The sequence below is a fragment of the Limanda limanda genome, chromosome 12 (assembly GCF_963576545.1).
Source record: "Limanda limanda chromosome 12, fLimLim1.1, whole genome shotgun sequence".
Classification (NCBI taxonomy): Eukaryota; Metazoa; Chordata; class Actinopteri; order Pleuronectiformes; family Pleuronectidae; genus Limanda; species Limanda limanda.
Window position 1 is genome coordinate 13,624,544 of NC_083647.1, and position 18,469 is coordinate 13,643,012.

At 43.8% G+C, this 18,469-nt stretch overlaps 1 protein-coding gene across 1 annotated transcript; it reads left to right on the forward strand.

Annotated features, from left to right (window-relative positions):
* The first annotated feature begins 12,865 nt into the window (after positions 1–12,865).
* Positions 12,866–17,581, forward strand: LOC133015973 (photoreceptor outer segment membrane glycoprotein 2-like). Its single transcript, XM_061083274.1, has 3 exons — positions 12,866–13,446; positions 14,459–14,705; positions 17,309–17,581. The coding sequence occupies exons 1-3, from the start codon at positions 12,866–12,868 to the stop codon at positions 17,579–17,581; spliced, it is 1,101 nt and encodes a 366-aa protein (XP_060939257.1).
* The last annotated feature ends 888 nt before the right edge of the window (positions 17,582–18,469 follow it).

The window sequence follows — 18,469 nt, forward strand, 5'->3', positions numbered from 1 at the left end:
CTCGGTGTGTTCTCTGTGGATGGGCTCTCTGTCTCGCCGCTGCGTGCTGGAGGATGTGCGCCTGCGCAGTGGAGGCGGAGATGCGCGGAGGAGACTGACGAGCAGCGTGAGGCCTTCAGGCTCCAGCTCGTCCCCTGATAGACAAGTTCATTCATGCAGCACAGTTCAACAGCAAGGACGTTCAAAGTGCTGTACATGAATTATGAAAGAAGGCATCGTGACAGGGAGTAAAAAGAGAATAAAAAATATACAAGATATAAGAAATAAAAGAGTACAATAGCAGTGCAGTGTGAGGAATTTGTGATTTTCATTTTTATTTGAAGTGGCAAACAGGAAATTCTTTGATTCAAATGATGCATAAGACCTAGTTCCGAAAATACAGTATTATAACTGAACGCTGCTTCTCCATGTTCAGTTTAATGAAATTATTGTACATGTATCATATTATAAATATTGCCCCAAAACTCATCATATAATTATTATCGTTGAATTATTATTCAATTCCGTTTTATTTGTATATTGTCAAATCACAACATACTCAAAGCCTGTTTACATAGTGTTGTCCAGACCTTTCTTCATTAATGAGAAACCCAGCATTTTCTACAATGAAGCCTTAAAGGGATAGTTCACCCAAAAATTTAAATTCTCTCATTATCTACTCACCACTCTGCCGATGGAGGGGAGGGTGAAGTGTTTGAGTCCACAAAACACTGCTGCAGTTTCAGGGATAAACAGTGTTGCAGCCAAGTAAATGGTGACCACTTATTCAAATGTAAAAAAAAAATACTGCTCCTGTGGTGTCATCCAAGTTTCCATAAGCCCCGACATTCAAATTCAACTCGAAAATAAGTCATTTACAATATTTGACCATATGTAACATGTTCCAGCTATTGAGTTGTGTTTGTTTATTCGTAGAACATAGACCAACCCTGAGTCAGGTGCAGATGTCACAGATGCTGTTATTTCTCTATATTCTCGGAAAAACAGAAATTTAAAAAAAAATGTTTTAAATAATTAAATGTACATCTTTTAGTGGTTAGATTTCAAAAAGCTGCTTAGCTGACTCTACTGCATCAGACCCTTTGGAAACTCAATGGCCATAGAGCTTAAAATAAGGGTTTGCACTTGATCTTCCTTAATAGTTATCTAACTTTATTATCTTTTCTAAGCATTAGTTTTCTTACGATAGAAAACACTTGTTCAATCAGTGGCTTCATTTGCCCTTGTTCACACACCAACACAAACACATACACACACACACACACACAAACACACACACACACCCTTGAGCACACACAAGGCGGCGTGCTCACAGATGAGAGTAATGGTTTGTTTATAGATGGTGACAGAGCTTAAAGAAGGGCAGGTAGCTGTCACAGTCATTTGACATGCTTCACTGAGCCCATCTGGTGAGCTGGACAAGGTGTCTCACCTCTCCCCCCACCACCCCCCACTCTGTGCTGCTCACAGTGCCCTCCAGTGGGCTACGCACCTGCCGCTGCCACCACCACCGACAGATTAGTACATGGTCGGACCCCACCTCATATCCCATCTGATGCGTGCTCATTGCCTTGATGTACGGCCTATGAATGCAGGCTGCTGCAGAATGCGGGGATGTAAAAATGCTCTTATGTTCGCCTCAAAAAAATAAACAGCCAGAAAATTCAGTCGTTATTTTAAAAGCCTCACCCTGAGGCATTTTACCCTATAGATATAAATAATCCAGTTTACTGGGACTCACCCCTGCAACATAAAGACAAGTATTTATATGAATGCTTTCCAGACACTGGCCGGTTATTTGTATCCATCATGCAAGCGGCAGTATTTTGCATCCTCTCCCTGCCACATGATTTATGTGTCATTCTGCTACAGCACAGCACTCTGATTTCCATGATGTTATCAGCTCTCAGATTAGCTTGAGTTATTGTGTGTGTATGTGTGTGCATGTGCATGTGTGTGTGTGTGGTCTTGACCTGAGACTTGATTTAAGTCCAACCTTCACTTTGCTTTTTAGCATCCTCAGGTATTGTTACTTATGTTTCATGGCCCGTGAGCATTTTTTCGCTGTGGCAGATCTTTATTCTTGGCCGTGTGATAAATTGCCCAGATTACAATTTCATGTGATAAATCACTTTGCAGTTAGTGTTATGATACATTATTGTTGCTCAGTACTGTGGTGCTTGTGAAACTGCATTTTCTCCTTTTTCTCACAGAAAAATGAAATCACAGAGAAGCGAATAGACAAAATAAAAAACAGCCAGGACCTGAGACATCATCTGGGATCAGAGGTGCTGCCACACCTGCAAGGTCGCAGGCAAAGGCCCAACAACTCCATAAGGCATTCCCTCTGCACAAACAGCAGATTACATGCACATCCACACTCAGCCAGAGCTCCAATCCCCACTTTTAAATAATACAGCATGTGTGGGCTCGTGAACTGGCCACCCAGGGGAGACCCAGAGCAGAAGTGTGTCAAGCTGAAATATGTGTTGAGTTATTCACCCCTAGAACAAGCCATGGAGGGGAGGGAGGAAGGGGGAGGGAGGAGAAGGAGGAAGACAGGGCGGAGGATGCTAACCCAAATGCAGTCCCTGCGCTCTGAGCAAATACGGCGAGCGATGGGTGGCAGAAAGCACCGGGAGGTCATCTAATTTTCATGAGATGCAATGGCAGCAAAGCAAACATCCTCTTTTTTCAAGAGCAGGGAACCGGTGAAGAATATAAAGTGCAGAATAATTTCCGAGGACACCGCCGGGTGCATTTCAAATGTTGTGCGTTTAGGCTCCAAATGACCCAACGTGTTTCTGGCTTTGACCAAAACATCATAAAGAGCACATAATGCAACACAGAATTATCAGTTTTTTTGTATTTTTAAAGTGGTTTAATTAGGAAAGCATTCAATAATTCAGATGTCATTAATAATTCCTGAGAGATTTATTAAAGAGTGAGTGTTTTGGACACATGTGGTTTTTACAGTGGACGTGAAAAGGGTGTGGCAGGACAACATCTCTGGGTGCTGTCAGAAACAATGTGAGCCAGTGATTGATGAGGAAGAAGATATGGAGCACATCAAGTAGTGAAAATCTCCAAAGGCTGTAAAATAATCACTCATGATGACTTCATCACTATATTACTTCTTTAGGTCGATTAATCAAAGTTAAAAGATTTAACTTGGTGATACAAAAATATATTTCTCCTTCACTGTCCTTTTACCGACACATCACGCCCTCTTCACTCGTTTTCCCTTCCTGGATCTTGTTCTCCCACTCCTCATGGCACCTTGCGACGCCTTCCCCGAGCTCCAGCCTGCAGGCTCCTCTTTGTCCGCCTGTGACACAAAACAACAGCAAAACAGACACAATTACAGCCTCATATTCTGAGCAGTGATGTGGAGGGGCCTGATGAAATATCCTGTACCCATTAATCTTTCCCCAGGGGGCGCAGGAGACCGGGAGCACTGGGCCAGCCACTGATTAAATGCTCCTAATAGAGGCCATTCATCTCCTCCTGAATAGTGAACGTCCCAACATGCAACACCACCCGACACTTTATACTGTCTCTGTGCAAATATTGGTATTTTCATAAAGGCAGCGAAGTCGATAATATTTCATTTTGTGATATCTTTTTAAGTGGGCATGATCTCTTTGTGTTCCTCCGCCGGTTGATCGATGGCTTTATTTCCAGCTCCCTGTTAATATCACATCTATAACTGCGCCACAATAATCATCATAAACAGTCGCGCATGAGGACGTCTGGGACGAGATCAAAATTCATAGTTTGCACTAATAACTATGTTTAATATCCTGATTTTATTAGCATTCTGGAACTAAAGAGATGATAGTTTTATCAGCCATTAAGGGTTTGTCTTAAACTCATTTTCACGCGTTACCCGTTAATATCTCTCCATCTGCCAATTAAGCAAATCCTACGCGGTATCATTTCTGGCCTGGATGAACAATTAGATAACACTAACAGCCCTCTGTACAACACAGCTCACTGGAAACACACACACACACACACACACAAACACACACACACACACACACACAGAGAGAGAGAGACACACCCCCTCTCTCTCTCTCTCTCTGCAAAGATAATGAGTGTAACACCATCACTGCAAACATTCACTGTACAACCAAACTAGATTGGCCGTGATAGACACACACACATTGTTTGTACAGTATAAGAGACTTCGGGCCCATGGTATAATCATCATAAATTAACATGGCTTGATTATGTTTCACCTGCCAACGTCCATATGGTCTCCAATTGTGAGCAAAATAATTAGGTGACTGCATCCCAATTAAACAATTATCCAATGAAACCTCAGTAAAACAATTACCTGCTCATATCCTGGCAGTGACTGCAACACTTAGCCGTGTAATGTTCAGGTCAGTAAGCAAGTCATGCAACATAAACAGATGAGTACTTTGTGTTTTGGCAAACGAATAAAACACATATTTGACTGTGCGCCTCCAAATGCAACACAAGTGATTCCTAATCCCCCTGAAGCCCTGCTCTAGTGTTTGTGGAATGACATCATCTAGGTGGAGATGTTGAAAGCCCTGATGTTTATGCTGGAGGACGGGGGAACAAGGGATGAAGGGCGGTAAAGAGGGCACCTGCTGGGCTCTGATGAAGCAAACATCCTCAGGGACCAGGAATGAGATCATCTAGAGTTAGAAGCTGTCAAGTGATTTAACTGGAACAACAGTGACCCCTACTGACCAGTGATGAACACACCACAGCCTCGGTGTACAGTGTGTTAGAGGGAAATACCTGTTTGCCTCCTCTATTGTCTCCTTGTAGATTTGCAGTGAAGTCCATGAAGGTGAGCAGACTGTAGGAAGAGGGCTGATTTAATGCCCCAGATTTATCTGTGAACAGACAAAAACAAAATCTAAAGTGTCAGTATTTTTTTTCTAGTTCAGTTTCAAAATAAAGGTTGTCTGGAATCTGATACTCTTTTAATTGTATGCAGCATTGCTCCGGTGTTATATGTCTTTAACCCCTTAGCCCGGCGACAAGGCTGGGGCATCAGTGTGGGGCAATTGGCCATGGATCCCAGAGGCCCAGCGGTGATCAGCCCCCCCCCCGGCAGATGGAGGCAGCAGGTCTGCTGTTGCACTGGAGAGACATCACACCACCCATACAGTGTGGGAGAGGGATGGAGGGAGAGCAGGGCTGTTTAATGGATGAGTGACTGCAGCTGCAAGGTTAAGGGAACCAATCTCTGAGACTTCACTTCCTCACATGCCCCCCCTCCCCTCCCTCCCTCTGCTAGCAGCCGAGACCCCCCGCCTCTGCTACATGTGCATGCATCCTGCGCCCTGCAGTGGAGAGCAGCACCTCTGACATGCTGTTATGTCAAAACGTACACACACACACACAGACAAGTGTGATTATTCATCCTTGGACTATTGCTAGTAATTAGATAAGTGTGGTTTTCAGTTAATATATTGCTTATGATTATTACCTCTGTGGAGGAGGTTATGTTTTCATGTTTTTCGTGTCTGTTTGTTTGTTGGTTGTTGCTGTTTGTTTGTTTTGGATTGTAAGCAATATGACAAGGGAACGAGTGACTGAAAGAACTCATTAAGGTTTGCTGTGGGGAATTGTTTTTTATCACATGTTTACTTTATCTTTATTGCAAGATAAAGCTTTTTTCAAAATTTACATCCTTTTTCCCAGGGAAGAATTCATGGATCATAATGACAAAATCAAGCATATTTAAGGAACTGATATCCGGACTGTTTTATGACTTATGCTGATCACAATTTGTACAATTCTAAGTTAACATACTGTAACATCCAGAATTCTTCACCTGATGTGAAAGCAGCTCCTGGCTCTGCAGCAAAGACCAGGCCACTGGAGGATCCACGAATCTCAGCGCCTCGTCTCCTCCAAACCACTTTGCAGTGATCTGGTCCGGCTGAGGTGCTCTGGACACAGGGGTCTTCCGTCTTTAATCGGGCGTGTGGTCTCTCATCGGAGGTTTCAGAGGGAGCAGAGCTGGTTGAGATAAGGCTGCACACAGGAGAGAGGAGGGGGCTGTCCTGTGCCCCCATCTTTACTAGATCTCCAGTGGCCCCAGTGGCTGTAGGCTCCTCTAACATAGGGCCGTGATGGAGGTCAGTCCGCAGGGAGCAGGAGGGATCCTGAGTGCAGCATCCCAGTGCCTCCTCTTTCTAAGACAGAGTCAAATGTTAAATATGAAGAACACTGTTTAGAAAACGTTAACCTTTAATAGATTCGAAGTATGTGACAGTAAAGAAAGATATTTCCCACCTGATTAAAATCCTCTTCCACAAAACAGTCAGAAATGGCTGCTTCACATAAACTAAAAATCTGAGAAGCGATGCAGTCTGATTGGTCGTTTTGTGGCATCACGGTGCTCCACAGGTCAGAGACGTCTGAAAGATCATGAACTTTTATTTTTATTGTTCCTCTCTTCTCTGCAGATCAGAATTAATTCAATGAAATTACCATTTATTAATAATTTAGTATATTGATCAATATAGATTGACATCTATAATCCAGCTAAAGGAAGCCATTTGGCAGCTGTGGCTCAGGACGTAGAGCAGGTTGTCCACTAACCACTAGTGTGGTGGTTCCAGTGGTCGATAAGACATGAGAATATAAATATACAGTTCTTCATTTACATACCAAAGTCAGGTGAGAGGAAACTGTGACCCTCCAGCTGGGCCTCACAGAGGGATGGATGTGACTGGCTGATTCCGTTGCTACACGGCTGAGGGGACACATCCATCCTGAAACTGACAGAAACCAATATTGTTACTCGGCATTAATTGCAAATAAGGTGTTACAGGATTTAAGGTGGCCTCTGACCTCTTATCTGGAGGAAGAGTTTCGTCCATGGTCAGTCCTGAAACTGTATCACCACCAGTAGAGTCCTCACTTGAGAAAACACCCGTCTCAACATGTTCTCCCTCTAGGAAAGAGTCAAAGTTTGTCTTTGAGCTTTAGATTCTTATTGTGGAATGTGTGCAAAATATAAAAATCACTACAAAGTTCACCCTCTGCTGAGAGCACCCGCTCCGCTGAGCCGCCTCTCTTCCAGTTGCTGTGGGATACGAGGTCTGTGGCACCATCTGGTGTCAGCAGCAGCTCAGGGCAATCTGGCAAGTCAACAGACGACGGGGGTCTGCTCTCCTCTTCTTTGTCTCCCACGCTCTGGTTCTCGCTGTCGGTGAGGAGAGAGGAGATCCTCTGCAGAGTCAAGGTGCTCTCGTACACGTGAGGACGACCCCGTCTCAACAGAGGCAGGGAGGAGGCCGCGGGGAAGGAGGAGACAGACGCAGAGGTCATATTCTCACAGGAAGACGTGTGCTTGTGTGTCTCGTGTTGCTGCTGGGACAAGGACAAACAAAAAGACCATTATTTCAAAAACATATGTTGAAAGACTCAGTTATGTTTCAGCAGGCACACTGAAAATACATTATAGATCAGCTCCTCTCCGGGTTCCTCTGTATGTGCTGTTTGCTCTTCTGTCAGGTCCATGGGGGATGAGCCGGGCGTGAGAAGACTCAGAGCCTGAGTTGACAGGAACATCTCTCTGCTGTTCGATTTTCTCTCAGCGTGCTCTGGCCACACCACCTCACTGGAATAAAGAACATGAAGAAATGATCTGCTGGAGTTCTCTGGGGTCCCGAACGTGAATCCGCCTCTTTCATCCACATCTACAACCTCAGCACCTTATCTTGGGACGGGGATTTCTCACTTCCATCGCAGCAAATCTGACCAGTTGGACAAGTTCCCCTGGAGACACTGTGTTCTGAGCCTGATACAGTTTGGCAGACAGCGGACAGGGTGGCCTTCCTGCTGCAAAGTCAGACTTAATTTGTGATGCATTTTATTCAGTCATGATACTATTAAATATTCTCTGCCTCACCTTCCTTCATCCCCGTAGTCTTAATCCCATTGACTCCTTCACCCTGATAAAGATTTCCAACAAAATAAAAACTCATTTACAAGACTGCAAATCTTTGTTGTCTTATATATTAAAAGATTCACCCACATTGCATCCTGCAGGAATGAACTTCAAAGCCTCTGTGCACAGACCCAATCTGTTGCACGCCTGCAGGAAGAACATGGAAGCATCATCGCTCTCTGTGTGGCCTCTCCTCAGCAGATCCCAGGCCGCTGAGACACACCTGGAGACCACAGACATCGTCAGCATCACACATTATAGAAATCAAACACATGACTGGCAAGCCGTATATGCACCTGTTCTGAAGAAGTACATCTGCAAACAGTTGGGCATCTTCAGCGCTCTCTATCGCAGGTCTGGCCCAGTGGAGGTACCTCAGTGCCAAAGAAGGCTGCTTCCTTGTCAGGAGACAGTGGATGATGCAGCGGTGTTGCCACGGCAGCCAGGGCACAGCGGCCCTGGGGCTCAGGAGCAGCTCCATGGAGGCCTGGGTAGGGTATAACATAGAGTAACAGTACTTCTATACGATTGTTTGTTATTTTACAATGCTTTCAGCATGAATATGGTAAATTGGGAGTGGTCTGTATTCATATAGCACTTTTCTACTCACTTAACAGTACAGATTTGTTTTCCACACATTCATACAGTGCATCTTGGTGCAGCACTACCTCCATCATACTTCACTCACCGTCAGAGGAAATGTGGAGTTAAGTATCTTGCCTTAGGACTTCACCATGCGGAATGAAGGAGATGGGGATCGAACCGCCGGCCCTCATATTAGGGGCAGCTCTAGCTCAGACGGTATAGCAGGTTCCCCACAATAAATAAAATAATTGCAGCATATAGCACCACTGTTAAGTGTATGGGTGAATGTGGCTTGTGGAGTAAAGTGCTTTGTGGTTGATAAGACAAGAGAAGCACCACATGAATTCATTCAATTTACCATATATTAGGAAATATTAATAATGTGGGATGCAAGAAAACTCCTTGAAATCCTGTCATCATCACAATAACTCATATTTCCTGCTGTCCATTAAAGAATCTCCTCCACTGAGAGAAAAATCAAGAGTAGCCGAACCACTAATGAGTGGCACAGTGGAGTGTTACGACATTAATCATAGGCACTATACTCAAGTGGACCATTAGTTTCACCTGCAGACCATTACAGCTGTTAGAACAAGGACAGTAAAGTGATCAACAGGATGGTTAACTGGACCTTGAAGCCGACACCCAGTCATCTTGTACTGGCTCATTATAACGACCTCATCGAAATCAGAATCAATCATTGGGCTGATTAATTAAATCTCCTTTGCTTCTTGGGTTCTTACCTTGACGTGTCCGTGGTCGAGCAGCCAGAAGGCTCGGATTTGTTGGGAAAGGCCGGCAGGGATTGTGAACGCGAGGCAGAAAGATCGGAGGAGGTCGTCTCTGCACTGCAGGAAACTCGTCATGTCCAGGATAAAGTACATGAGCTGCAACGTGCAGGTTAAGGACTATTTAAAACAAATTGAATGTATATCTTGGACCGAACAGAACAGAGCAAGAGAAAAAGGCTGTGTTGATGCTGTGTTGGAATGGATACGATTGCCTGCACTGACATGTTGTCGATACGAGGCACCAGCACCAGCTTCAGCAGGGCCTGCAGATCTGGAGGAGGATAGCGCTGATCCCTGCAGTCCTCGGAGGCCCAAACACACCCGTGCTTTTTGCTCAGCTCAGTCACCAGACCCCATATGAAAGAGCTCCCTCTTCCTCCTCCCTCCTCCTCCTCCCATCTAGTCAAATGTAGACAAACAGATAAGCAGGAATGAATTAAAGAGGAAAAACCAACTAGGTACGGCTCGAAACATCAAGACAAATCCTCTGATTTACCCAAGTGTCTCCAGATGAGATTTCTGATGGCTGTGCTCCATTTCCTTCCACATCTGAGAGATACGCTTCACCTCATGGGCCTCTGATAGTAGGAGAAGCCGACAGAAAGCATGTAAGTGTGATAACATTTCATTGTGGAGATAAAAACGCTGCGTGATGATATATGTACCAGGGAGCTTGGGCAGAAGCCCCATGATGCCGAACCACTGAACCAGCCGCCCCAGCCAGATGTGCTGCTTCAGAGCCCTGTGCTCTCGACCCCAGCAGCCTCGTCTGACGTCCGAGGAGCTCAGCGTGTCCCTGCAGACCCCACACGGGACCCCCACACCTGCACGAAGGCCAATACAGGTTAGGAGTACAACCCAAACCAACCATGCTGCTGCAGCAGAGGTCTGAGGCGTGTATACCGTGCCAGAGGTGGGCTGAGGTGAGCTGTCGTCTCGCCCACTCTGCCAGGGTGAGCAGGTTCCTCAGTCTCTGGAGCAGCATGTGCACTCGGGTGAAAGAGCTGCGGTCCAGAAACATCCAGAGACTCTGGCACCGACTGAAGCCTGCAGGAAACGAATGAGATGATACAGATGCAGAGATCCCACATGAAATTATATTAGCCACTGATAAGGAGACGTGTACTCACATAACGTTAACAACTCCTTTTTGGCAAACTCTGACGTCCTCTGCACCCAGCAGCTGAAGGTCGGTAGGATTTCCTCCATGTTGACGTCACCTTATTGGAGATAAAATGTTGAATCACACAAGAAAACATCAGAACCATTGTTTCATTGTGGATTATCCTGATGTACCCTCGATGGTCCGCAGCCAGCGTATGATGGCTCTGACGTTGTTGCTCGCCAACGCCTCAGACCACTGGCTTTCTGTATCCAACATATTGTCCGACCCTCTGATATCATATCATCGGGCCGAGGCTCACGTGGAGAGATCCCGGTGCCATGACTGAAAAATAGTGGTGACACCTGTGGTTGACAGTGGCAAAAGAAAAACAGATTATTTTACTTGACACACTTCTAACCAGAGGTTATTCAAGCAAGTGTAAAGTACTTACAGTATCTGCATTAGCAGTTAAATAACTTGTGCACTTAAGCCTGAGAAACCTCAGAATGTTTCCATAAGCAGATAAATGGATGGTATGCACAGGTTAAAGTGTAAATATGGTCGCTGTTTCTGCAGAGTCTCCTTTGAGAAAACAGTATAGTTAAGATTGTCAGTACTTACTTCCCTCTGGGTCTGAGCAGCAGCGTGTGTCTGTGCTCTGTCTGCCCTGTGGATTTGCTGACTGGCGCGGCGGCTGCGTTCTCTTCTTACACAAGCTACTTTGGTCCACGTTAATCCACTAATCTCACTCTCAGTTAACATTTCATTGGCTGATTTGCAGCGTGGTAGCGAGTGATGTATTTAACAGTGTGTGTGTGTGTGTCTGTGTGTGTGTTGAACAGAGGGTAACAGAGTAATAGGCATATGGGACCAGCAGGGGTGAGAAAATAGTTGGAGGTGAAAATGTTGTCACTCAATCCTCTCAGGTTTTTGCAGGTGTTTTTTTAATTTATATTTTGGTAAAGGGAAACAAGCTTGCTCATGCAAAACGGGCTGTTACCAAAAGCATCACATACCTGAAAGAAGAATTGCACCAATTTGTCGATTAATCAAATTGACTGGCGACAACATTGAAGTTCCAATGATCATTAAAGTAATTCTGAGCAAAAACACCAAACATTTATTTTTAGTTCATCAGATGTGAGGATCTGATGCTTGTCTTTCTTATACATGATGGCAGGGGTGGATCCAGGATGAGGCCAGGGGGGAACCAGCCCCAGCTGAAATCTGTCTGGCCCCTGGGTTGCCCCTGTCCTATAAGTAGTCTATAAATAGAGAAAACTAATCACTTACTGACAATACTAAAAATAAATATGAAAATGTCTTTATTTTCTAGCATTTTTGAAAAACACAATGTGCTAAAAACAGATGCATTTTTCCCCTATTATTTTGAAATGTCTTCATCAAGTTAAAATGAACATATTTGAATCTTTGTGCATACATAAAGTCTATAAGGGCGTAATTACAGTCAGAATAGGGAGGTTGTAACTCCTGTATAAGATATCATCTCCAGATGGACGTGTATTATTATTTATTTTGTACTTTTACTTTTGACTTAAATGAAAACAAACAAACACACAGTTTGTTGTGGCCGTCAGCCATTTCCCTCCAGTGCCGAGACGGTCAGATTTGCGAAGGTGGCAGAAGGTGGGTCCAAATCCCTCGTGGGGCCCAGGGCTGATTAATGATTAAAGGGGATTAGCAGGAGGGTCAGGACCTGGCCACTCGTCTCATCACACTCTGATGCTGCTGTGGCTGCCTTCATAGTAACTCCGCCACTATACGACCACTCCGCTCTCTCAGGACTAAATTTGAGGATGTCAGCAGGAAAAGAAAACGAGTGGAGAATGGTGTTCAATTTTCAAGGTGAATGCTGACCAGGCTGAGGTAGGTGGATCTTTTTTGATTTATATTTTTCATTGTGTCAGCTATTTCTTATATTTTATTACAGGGTACTTTTTCTTGAAACAAGGGAAAATAATCGGTGGATTAAAGGGGAGGTTACTGTGTTTTTAAACCCTTTTAAATGTCCCTGATTGTTTCTCTGTTTGTCTCCCATGTAGATGTAGATTTCCTTTTTGCATACAACTGATTATACATCATTGTGTTGTTTTTTTCAACAGTGTTTACACTTTCCATAAACTGTGCTGTTAATGTGAATTTTTATTTGCCACACTCTCTCCACTGTAGTGTCACAGATCTGTCCACGCCTACAATAGAACAATAATGCAGCGTGCACATGATATCGATCATGACAGCCAAGCTAAGCTGCTTATAGGAGGACCTTCAGAGAACTGTACAACCAACCCCCCTCCCACTGGTTCCCAGCACCCCCTGGAGGATAACCTGTTCCTCCATCCTGATCTACCTGTGTCCCACCTTTAATCCCCCTCCCTGGACTTAGAAGGAAAAACTGAGAGAGGATAAGACACCATGGCGGTCTTGAGGGTGAAGTTCACCAAGACCAAGCGGGATAAGTTGGCCCAGGTGCTGTGGATCCTTAACTGGATCTCAGTGTTGACAGGGGCTATCCTGTTCAGTCTGGGGCTCTTCCTCAAGGTGGAGATCAACAAGCGAGCAGAGCTGATGGCCGAGAGGGACATCCAGTACGTGCCCAACATGCTCATAGCCGTGGGCTTCATTGCTTGTGCCATCAACTTCCTGGGTGGGAAGATCTGCTACGACTGCGTGGACACCACCAAGTTCCTGCGCTGGAAGCTGATCATGCTGCCCTACATCATCTGCACCTTCTTCTTCACCTTCTGTGTGCTGGTGGGGGCGCTGATGTGTTACAGCATGCGTGGGGAGCTGGAGGAGTCTCTGGACCTGGGGCTGGCCGAGGCCATGAAGTTCTACAAGGACACAGACACGCCGGGACGATGTTTCCTGAAGCGCACTGTGGACATCCTGCAGATAGAGTTCCGCTGCTGTGGAAACAACGGCTACAAAGACTGGTTCGGAATCCAGTGGATCAGCAGCCGATACCTGGACATGTCTCAGAAAGAGGTGGTGGAGTAAGTTCCAAAAAAAATAATGTATATTTCATCTTTAACTACAATGGCACTCAAACCTCCACCAAGGCCCACCAGTCCCCTTAAATTCAATAAAATGCTGCACCAAGTTGCACATGCTCATAGATTTTTAAATACAAATCTGTGAAAATGTCAAAAACCATAATGTTAAAATAAATAAAAAAAATTGTTTTCCTGGATCTACCCCAGACACCAGCCCTGACCCACATCCTTCCGCCAAGTTGTGTGATCATCTGTCCAGTAGTTTTTGTGTAATCCTGCTTATTGACAAACAGGCAAGGTTTGTTTGGCAGAGGTAATAACTATAAGAAGACTTTGTCGACCCTGAACCCCAAAGCAGTCAGTGTTGAAGTCAACATCCTTTTCACGACTCTGGGTGGATCCTCTCGGAGGCGTAACTTTCTGCCAGCTTCTCTCGTTGTTCCAGCTTTTGGAAGTCTCCCAGCAGACTGTCCTCTTTTGGCACCACTCAGCTCTTGGTCAGACTGGCAGCCTGGTGGGCTGATTAAAGAATAAACGCATTAATTACTGTAATTAACTTTCACCAGATAAGTTTAGAAGAGGCTGACGAGTGCCAGACACCACGCAAACCTTCAAAAATGCTTCCAAGTAAAACTGTGGTCTTATTTAAACGTAAGAGAACCCGCTTGGAAATTGTATCCATTACGTATGTGACAGGGTTGTTTGAAACGTTTTTTAAAACATTTTATGAACCACTGAGAACATTTAATCTTTTTTTTTTTGTCTAACAAGGCTAATATATCAAATTAAGGGAGAGAAAGTTAACTCATCCTTCCCTGTTCTCCTGGGGAAGTCAGACTTCCTATACTGACCAAAACATGCCCGTACATATTTCATAACAACTCCTCCGTCACTAATAATATGTACACAGTCCCAAACAATCCCACAGATTGTAGAGATCTGCCATTTCACACACTGTTAATCCATCAACATCAACAACCTTTAACCTTTGCATCTTTTCCCCGCTGTCCAGCCGATTGAGGAGCAACGTGGAGGGGAGGTACCTGATGAACGGAGTCCCCTTCAGCTGCTGCAACGTCAACTCCCCGCGGCCCTGCATCCAGCAGCAAATCTCCAACAACTCTGCCCACTTCAACTACGAGCACCAAACGGAGGAGCTGAACCTGTGGCTGAAAGGGTGTCGGCAGGCGCTGCTGGAGCACTACAACTACATCATGCAGTCCATCGGCCTCGCGGTCCTCATCACCTGGCTGTTTGAGGTGAGGAGACACAAGCTGCTGCCAACAGAAGGTCGTAATGGGTGAAATTAAAAGGGAACTCCACTCCTTCCTAGAGGTTAGGAAAAAAAAGTCATATGCCGTGTTTTGTGGTTCCAGAGAGAGCTGAACTGCTGGTGGTCAAGTTCAATTGTGGGTAAGCCAGATGTTGGTTGACCAGATGGTCTGTCGGACAATTGATTGGTTGGTCAGTCGTCCGTGCATTGACTTTGTTGTTCGATTGGTCAGTCAGTCTGTCAGTTGGTTGATTGGTTAGCTAGTTGGTTGTTTGGTTGATTGTTGGTTGGTTGTTTGGTCGATTGGCAGGTTGGTTGTTCGCAGGATACGCTAAACACCTGAATACATTTCCGCAAAACTTGGTTGAGGGTTCGGACATATGCCAGGAAATGTTAAGAGGATTAACCCTTTGATACATAACATGGGTCAAAAGTGACACGATGGAGTTTTAATTGTAAATATCTTTGCAGTAAATTTATTTCATCATTCAGAATTCCAGGAATTCATCAATTAACTTGTTTTTGATGATCACAAATTCTTATTTTCATTTGTCCTTTTTTACTTTAATAAAAATCATTTTTGTATCATTACCCTTCTAAGGCACAACATTATTACATTACAACTTATTCATTTCACATGTTATTTCATGCATGGCTGTGCTTCTTTGCTATATCTTTTAAAATCTATTTATTTAATAATTTAATATAACAAAGTACTCATTAAAATATCTTGTTTTTGATGACCCCTTTTTTTTTACGGCAGAAAAGTTGACCGTTTTCATGCCGCTTTTTAACGGCAGAAAAGTTGACCGTTCTCATGCCGCTTTTTAACAGCAGAAAAGTTGACAGTTTTCATGCCGCTTTTTAGCGGCAGAAAAGTTGACCGTTTTCATGCCGCTTTTTAAGGGCAGAAAAGTTGACCGTTTTCATGCCGCTTTTTAAAGGCAGAAAAGTTGACCGTTTTCATGCCGCTTTTTAAAGGCAGAAAAGTTGACCGTTTTCATGCCGCTTTTTAAAGGCAGAAAAGTTGACCGTTTTCATGCCGCTTTTTAAGGGCAGAAAAGTTGACCGTTTTCATGCCGCTTTTTAAAGGCAGAAAAGTTGACCGTTTTCATGCCGCTTTTTAAAGGCAGAAAAGTTGACCGTTTTCATGCCGCTTTTTAAAGGCAGAAAAGTTGACCGTTTTCATGCCGCTTTTTAAAGGCAGAAAAGTTGACCGTTTTCATGCCGCTTTTTAAAGGCAGAAAAGTTGACCGTTTTCATGCCGCTTTTTAAGGGCAGAAAAGTTGACCGTTTTCATGCCGCTTTTTAAGGGCAGAAAAGTTGACCGTTTTCATGCCGCTTTTTAGCGGCAGAAAAGTTGACAGTTTTCATGCCGCTTTTTAACGGCAGAAAAGTTGACCGTTTTCATGCCGCTTTTTAACGGCAGAAAAGTTGACAGTTTTCATGCCGCTTTTTAACGGCAGAAAAGTTGACCGTTTTCATGCCGCTTTTTAGCGGCAGAAAAGTTGACCGTTTTCATGCCGCTTTTTAAGGGCAGAAAAGTTGACCGTTTTCATGCCGCTTTTTAACAGCAGAAAAGTTGACCGTTTTCATGCCGCTTTTTAACGGCAGAAAAGTTGACAGTTTTTATGCCTCTTTTTAATGTCATAGGTTTGTATGCATATAACAGAGGCAATGGGAAGATGTGGGTTAAGAAAAATAAACACTGCCACCACCCAGTCACAGGAGGACATCAGACAGGAGGGCCAAGTGAAGAGGAAGAGGTGCAAGATCTTCCCAGCTGCCAAAGACCGAAAAGCCAGCAGCTGGGATTCCAAGTGCTCCAGCCCTGTGTGCAAAGAGCACAAACATGTGATAGTCATTTGTGAGGCATGTATGCACTGAGATGGCAATTTGCACTGTATCCATATTAGTTTGTTTAATCAGTTGTCTTTTCTTTTATTCATTCATTTTATACATTCACCACAGTTCACTACAGTTCAACATCAGTTTTATCGGTTGTATGGTGCATGTTATGTGTAAGTGAGTCAAAGTGACAAATAAACATTTCAAATATTAAATGTGTAATTCTTTGGTCCAAATCATTGCTAAAATATTTTTTTTTAACAAAGTCATTATTACAGTATGTCTTTTTTTTTATCACACTTGCATACCTGGGTCATTTTTGACCCATGTGTGTAAACTTGATGTAAAAATACAAAAAATATTTTAGTTCATAAATTGAGAAAGATAAAATTAAAATAATGATTTGTGGTAATCAAAACAAAGATATATAATGAATACTTTGAATATTAAATGACGAAACAAATTGATTTCCAAAAATGTAGCAAAGAAACACTCAGCCTTGCATGAAATAACATTGTAGGTCAATACGGGTCATTTTTGACCCATGTTGTGCCTTAGAAGGGGTTTGCATAGCTTGTGTATCAAAGGGTTAATATCTTCGAGTGTGAAATTTGGTTTGACCTGATTGAAGCTTAGGGGACTGTTGGGCCTTGGCAGAAGTTTATGCTCTCTACTGAGAGCCATGGTTGTTCAAGTTTCAGTTTGATCCTGTAATAAAGGTCTGTGTCTGTCTTCTTTCAGCTGTCCGTGTTGACAGGAGTCCGTTACCTTCAGACCTCCCTGGAAAACGTGCTGAGGCAGGGGGATCCCAATTCCGAGTCGGACGGCTGGCTGCTGGAGAACAGCTTCATGGAAACAGCCCGCACCAACCTGAACATCATCAAGAGCCTGGGCAAGAGCAACCAGATCGACACGGCCGACAATGGAGACCCAAACATCAACGTCCCCTCCACGTCCAAAGCACACTACGGGCCGGACAACGTGCCGCCGAAGGAGATCCCTGAAACCAGTTGAACTCTCTCTGACGAAAAGGACCCAGTGAAGAGCGTCACTGTGGGACTCAATACCCAGACTACTTAAAAAGAGTCGGATCAAGAATTACAGTTGAGAAACACCTGGACAAAGGTGTTTGCTTGTGTGGAAATGGAGATCCAATCTTACATCACATAATATGTGATCGAGTTTCTTGAGTGAAATCTTTTCTAAGACAATGCCTTTTTTTTGTGAGTGTTTCCAACCATAAATTCATCAGAAATTTCCCACCTGTCCTGATGCAGACACCATCACATCAATCATCACAAATGTACACATTCATATAACACATCCGTACACAACTGTACTGTAATCTGTTGTTTACAAATGTTTTATTGTTGCCTGCGTGGTATGGCTGCTTGTATATTTGCAAAACTGGACTTAAAATGGACTTAAAATCAAGCATGTTCAAAGAAATCAGTGAAGCACCATTATAACAGTATCACACGAATGTTTGTCTCCTCATTTAAATGTATCAGAAAATAGAGTCAAGAGTTTATAATGATTTTATATCAGGAAGTTGTAGTGAAGAAGTTACATTTTCAGGAATAGTGCGATTCAGCTTCAAATGAAAAAAGGCTTTGTAGGAGCTGGAAGAGCACAACGATTAATTTCTCTTTAGTTCTAGGTGTTTACAACATTAGTATCATCTTCATCATCTTTTCTCTGCATTTCCACCAGAAAATGTTATTTAGGTCCATAGTACACAATGGGATAAATACAGTATGATCATGCTTTCACAGTTAAAACCCTTTTACCAACTGATAACAGAGTTTATAGAAGGCTCAAACCATCACTACACTGAATCTCATGTGCCTCAGCGATGCCACTGTGTTCAAATCGTCGACTGAAATCTCTTTTTCACTGGGA

What these genes read in the sequence shown, in the direction of transcription:
- LOC133015973 (XM_061083274.1), top strand. Translation starts at nt 12,866, where the DNA reads ATGGCGGTCTTGAGGGTGAAGTTCACCAAGACCAAGCGGGATAAGTTG. An exon ending in TCTCAGAAAGAGGTGGTGGA is followed by an intron (nt 13,447 to 14,458) that starts GTAAGTTCCAAA and finishes CCCGCTGTCCAG; the next exon opens with CCGATTGAGGAGCAACGTGG. An exon ending in TCATCACCTGGCTGTTTGAG is followed by an intron (nt 14,706 to 17,308) that starts GTGAGGAGACAC and finishes GTCTTCTTTCAG; the next exon opens with CTGTCCGTGTTGACAGGAGT.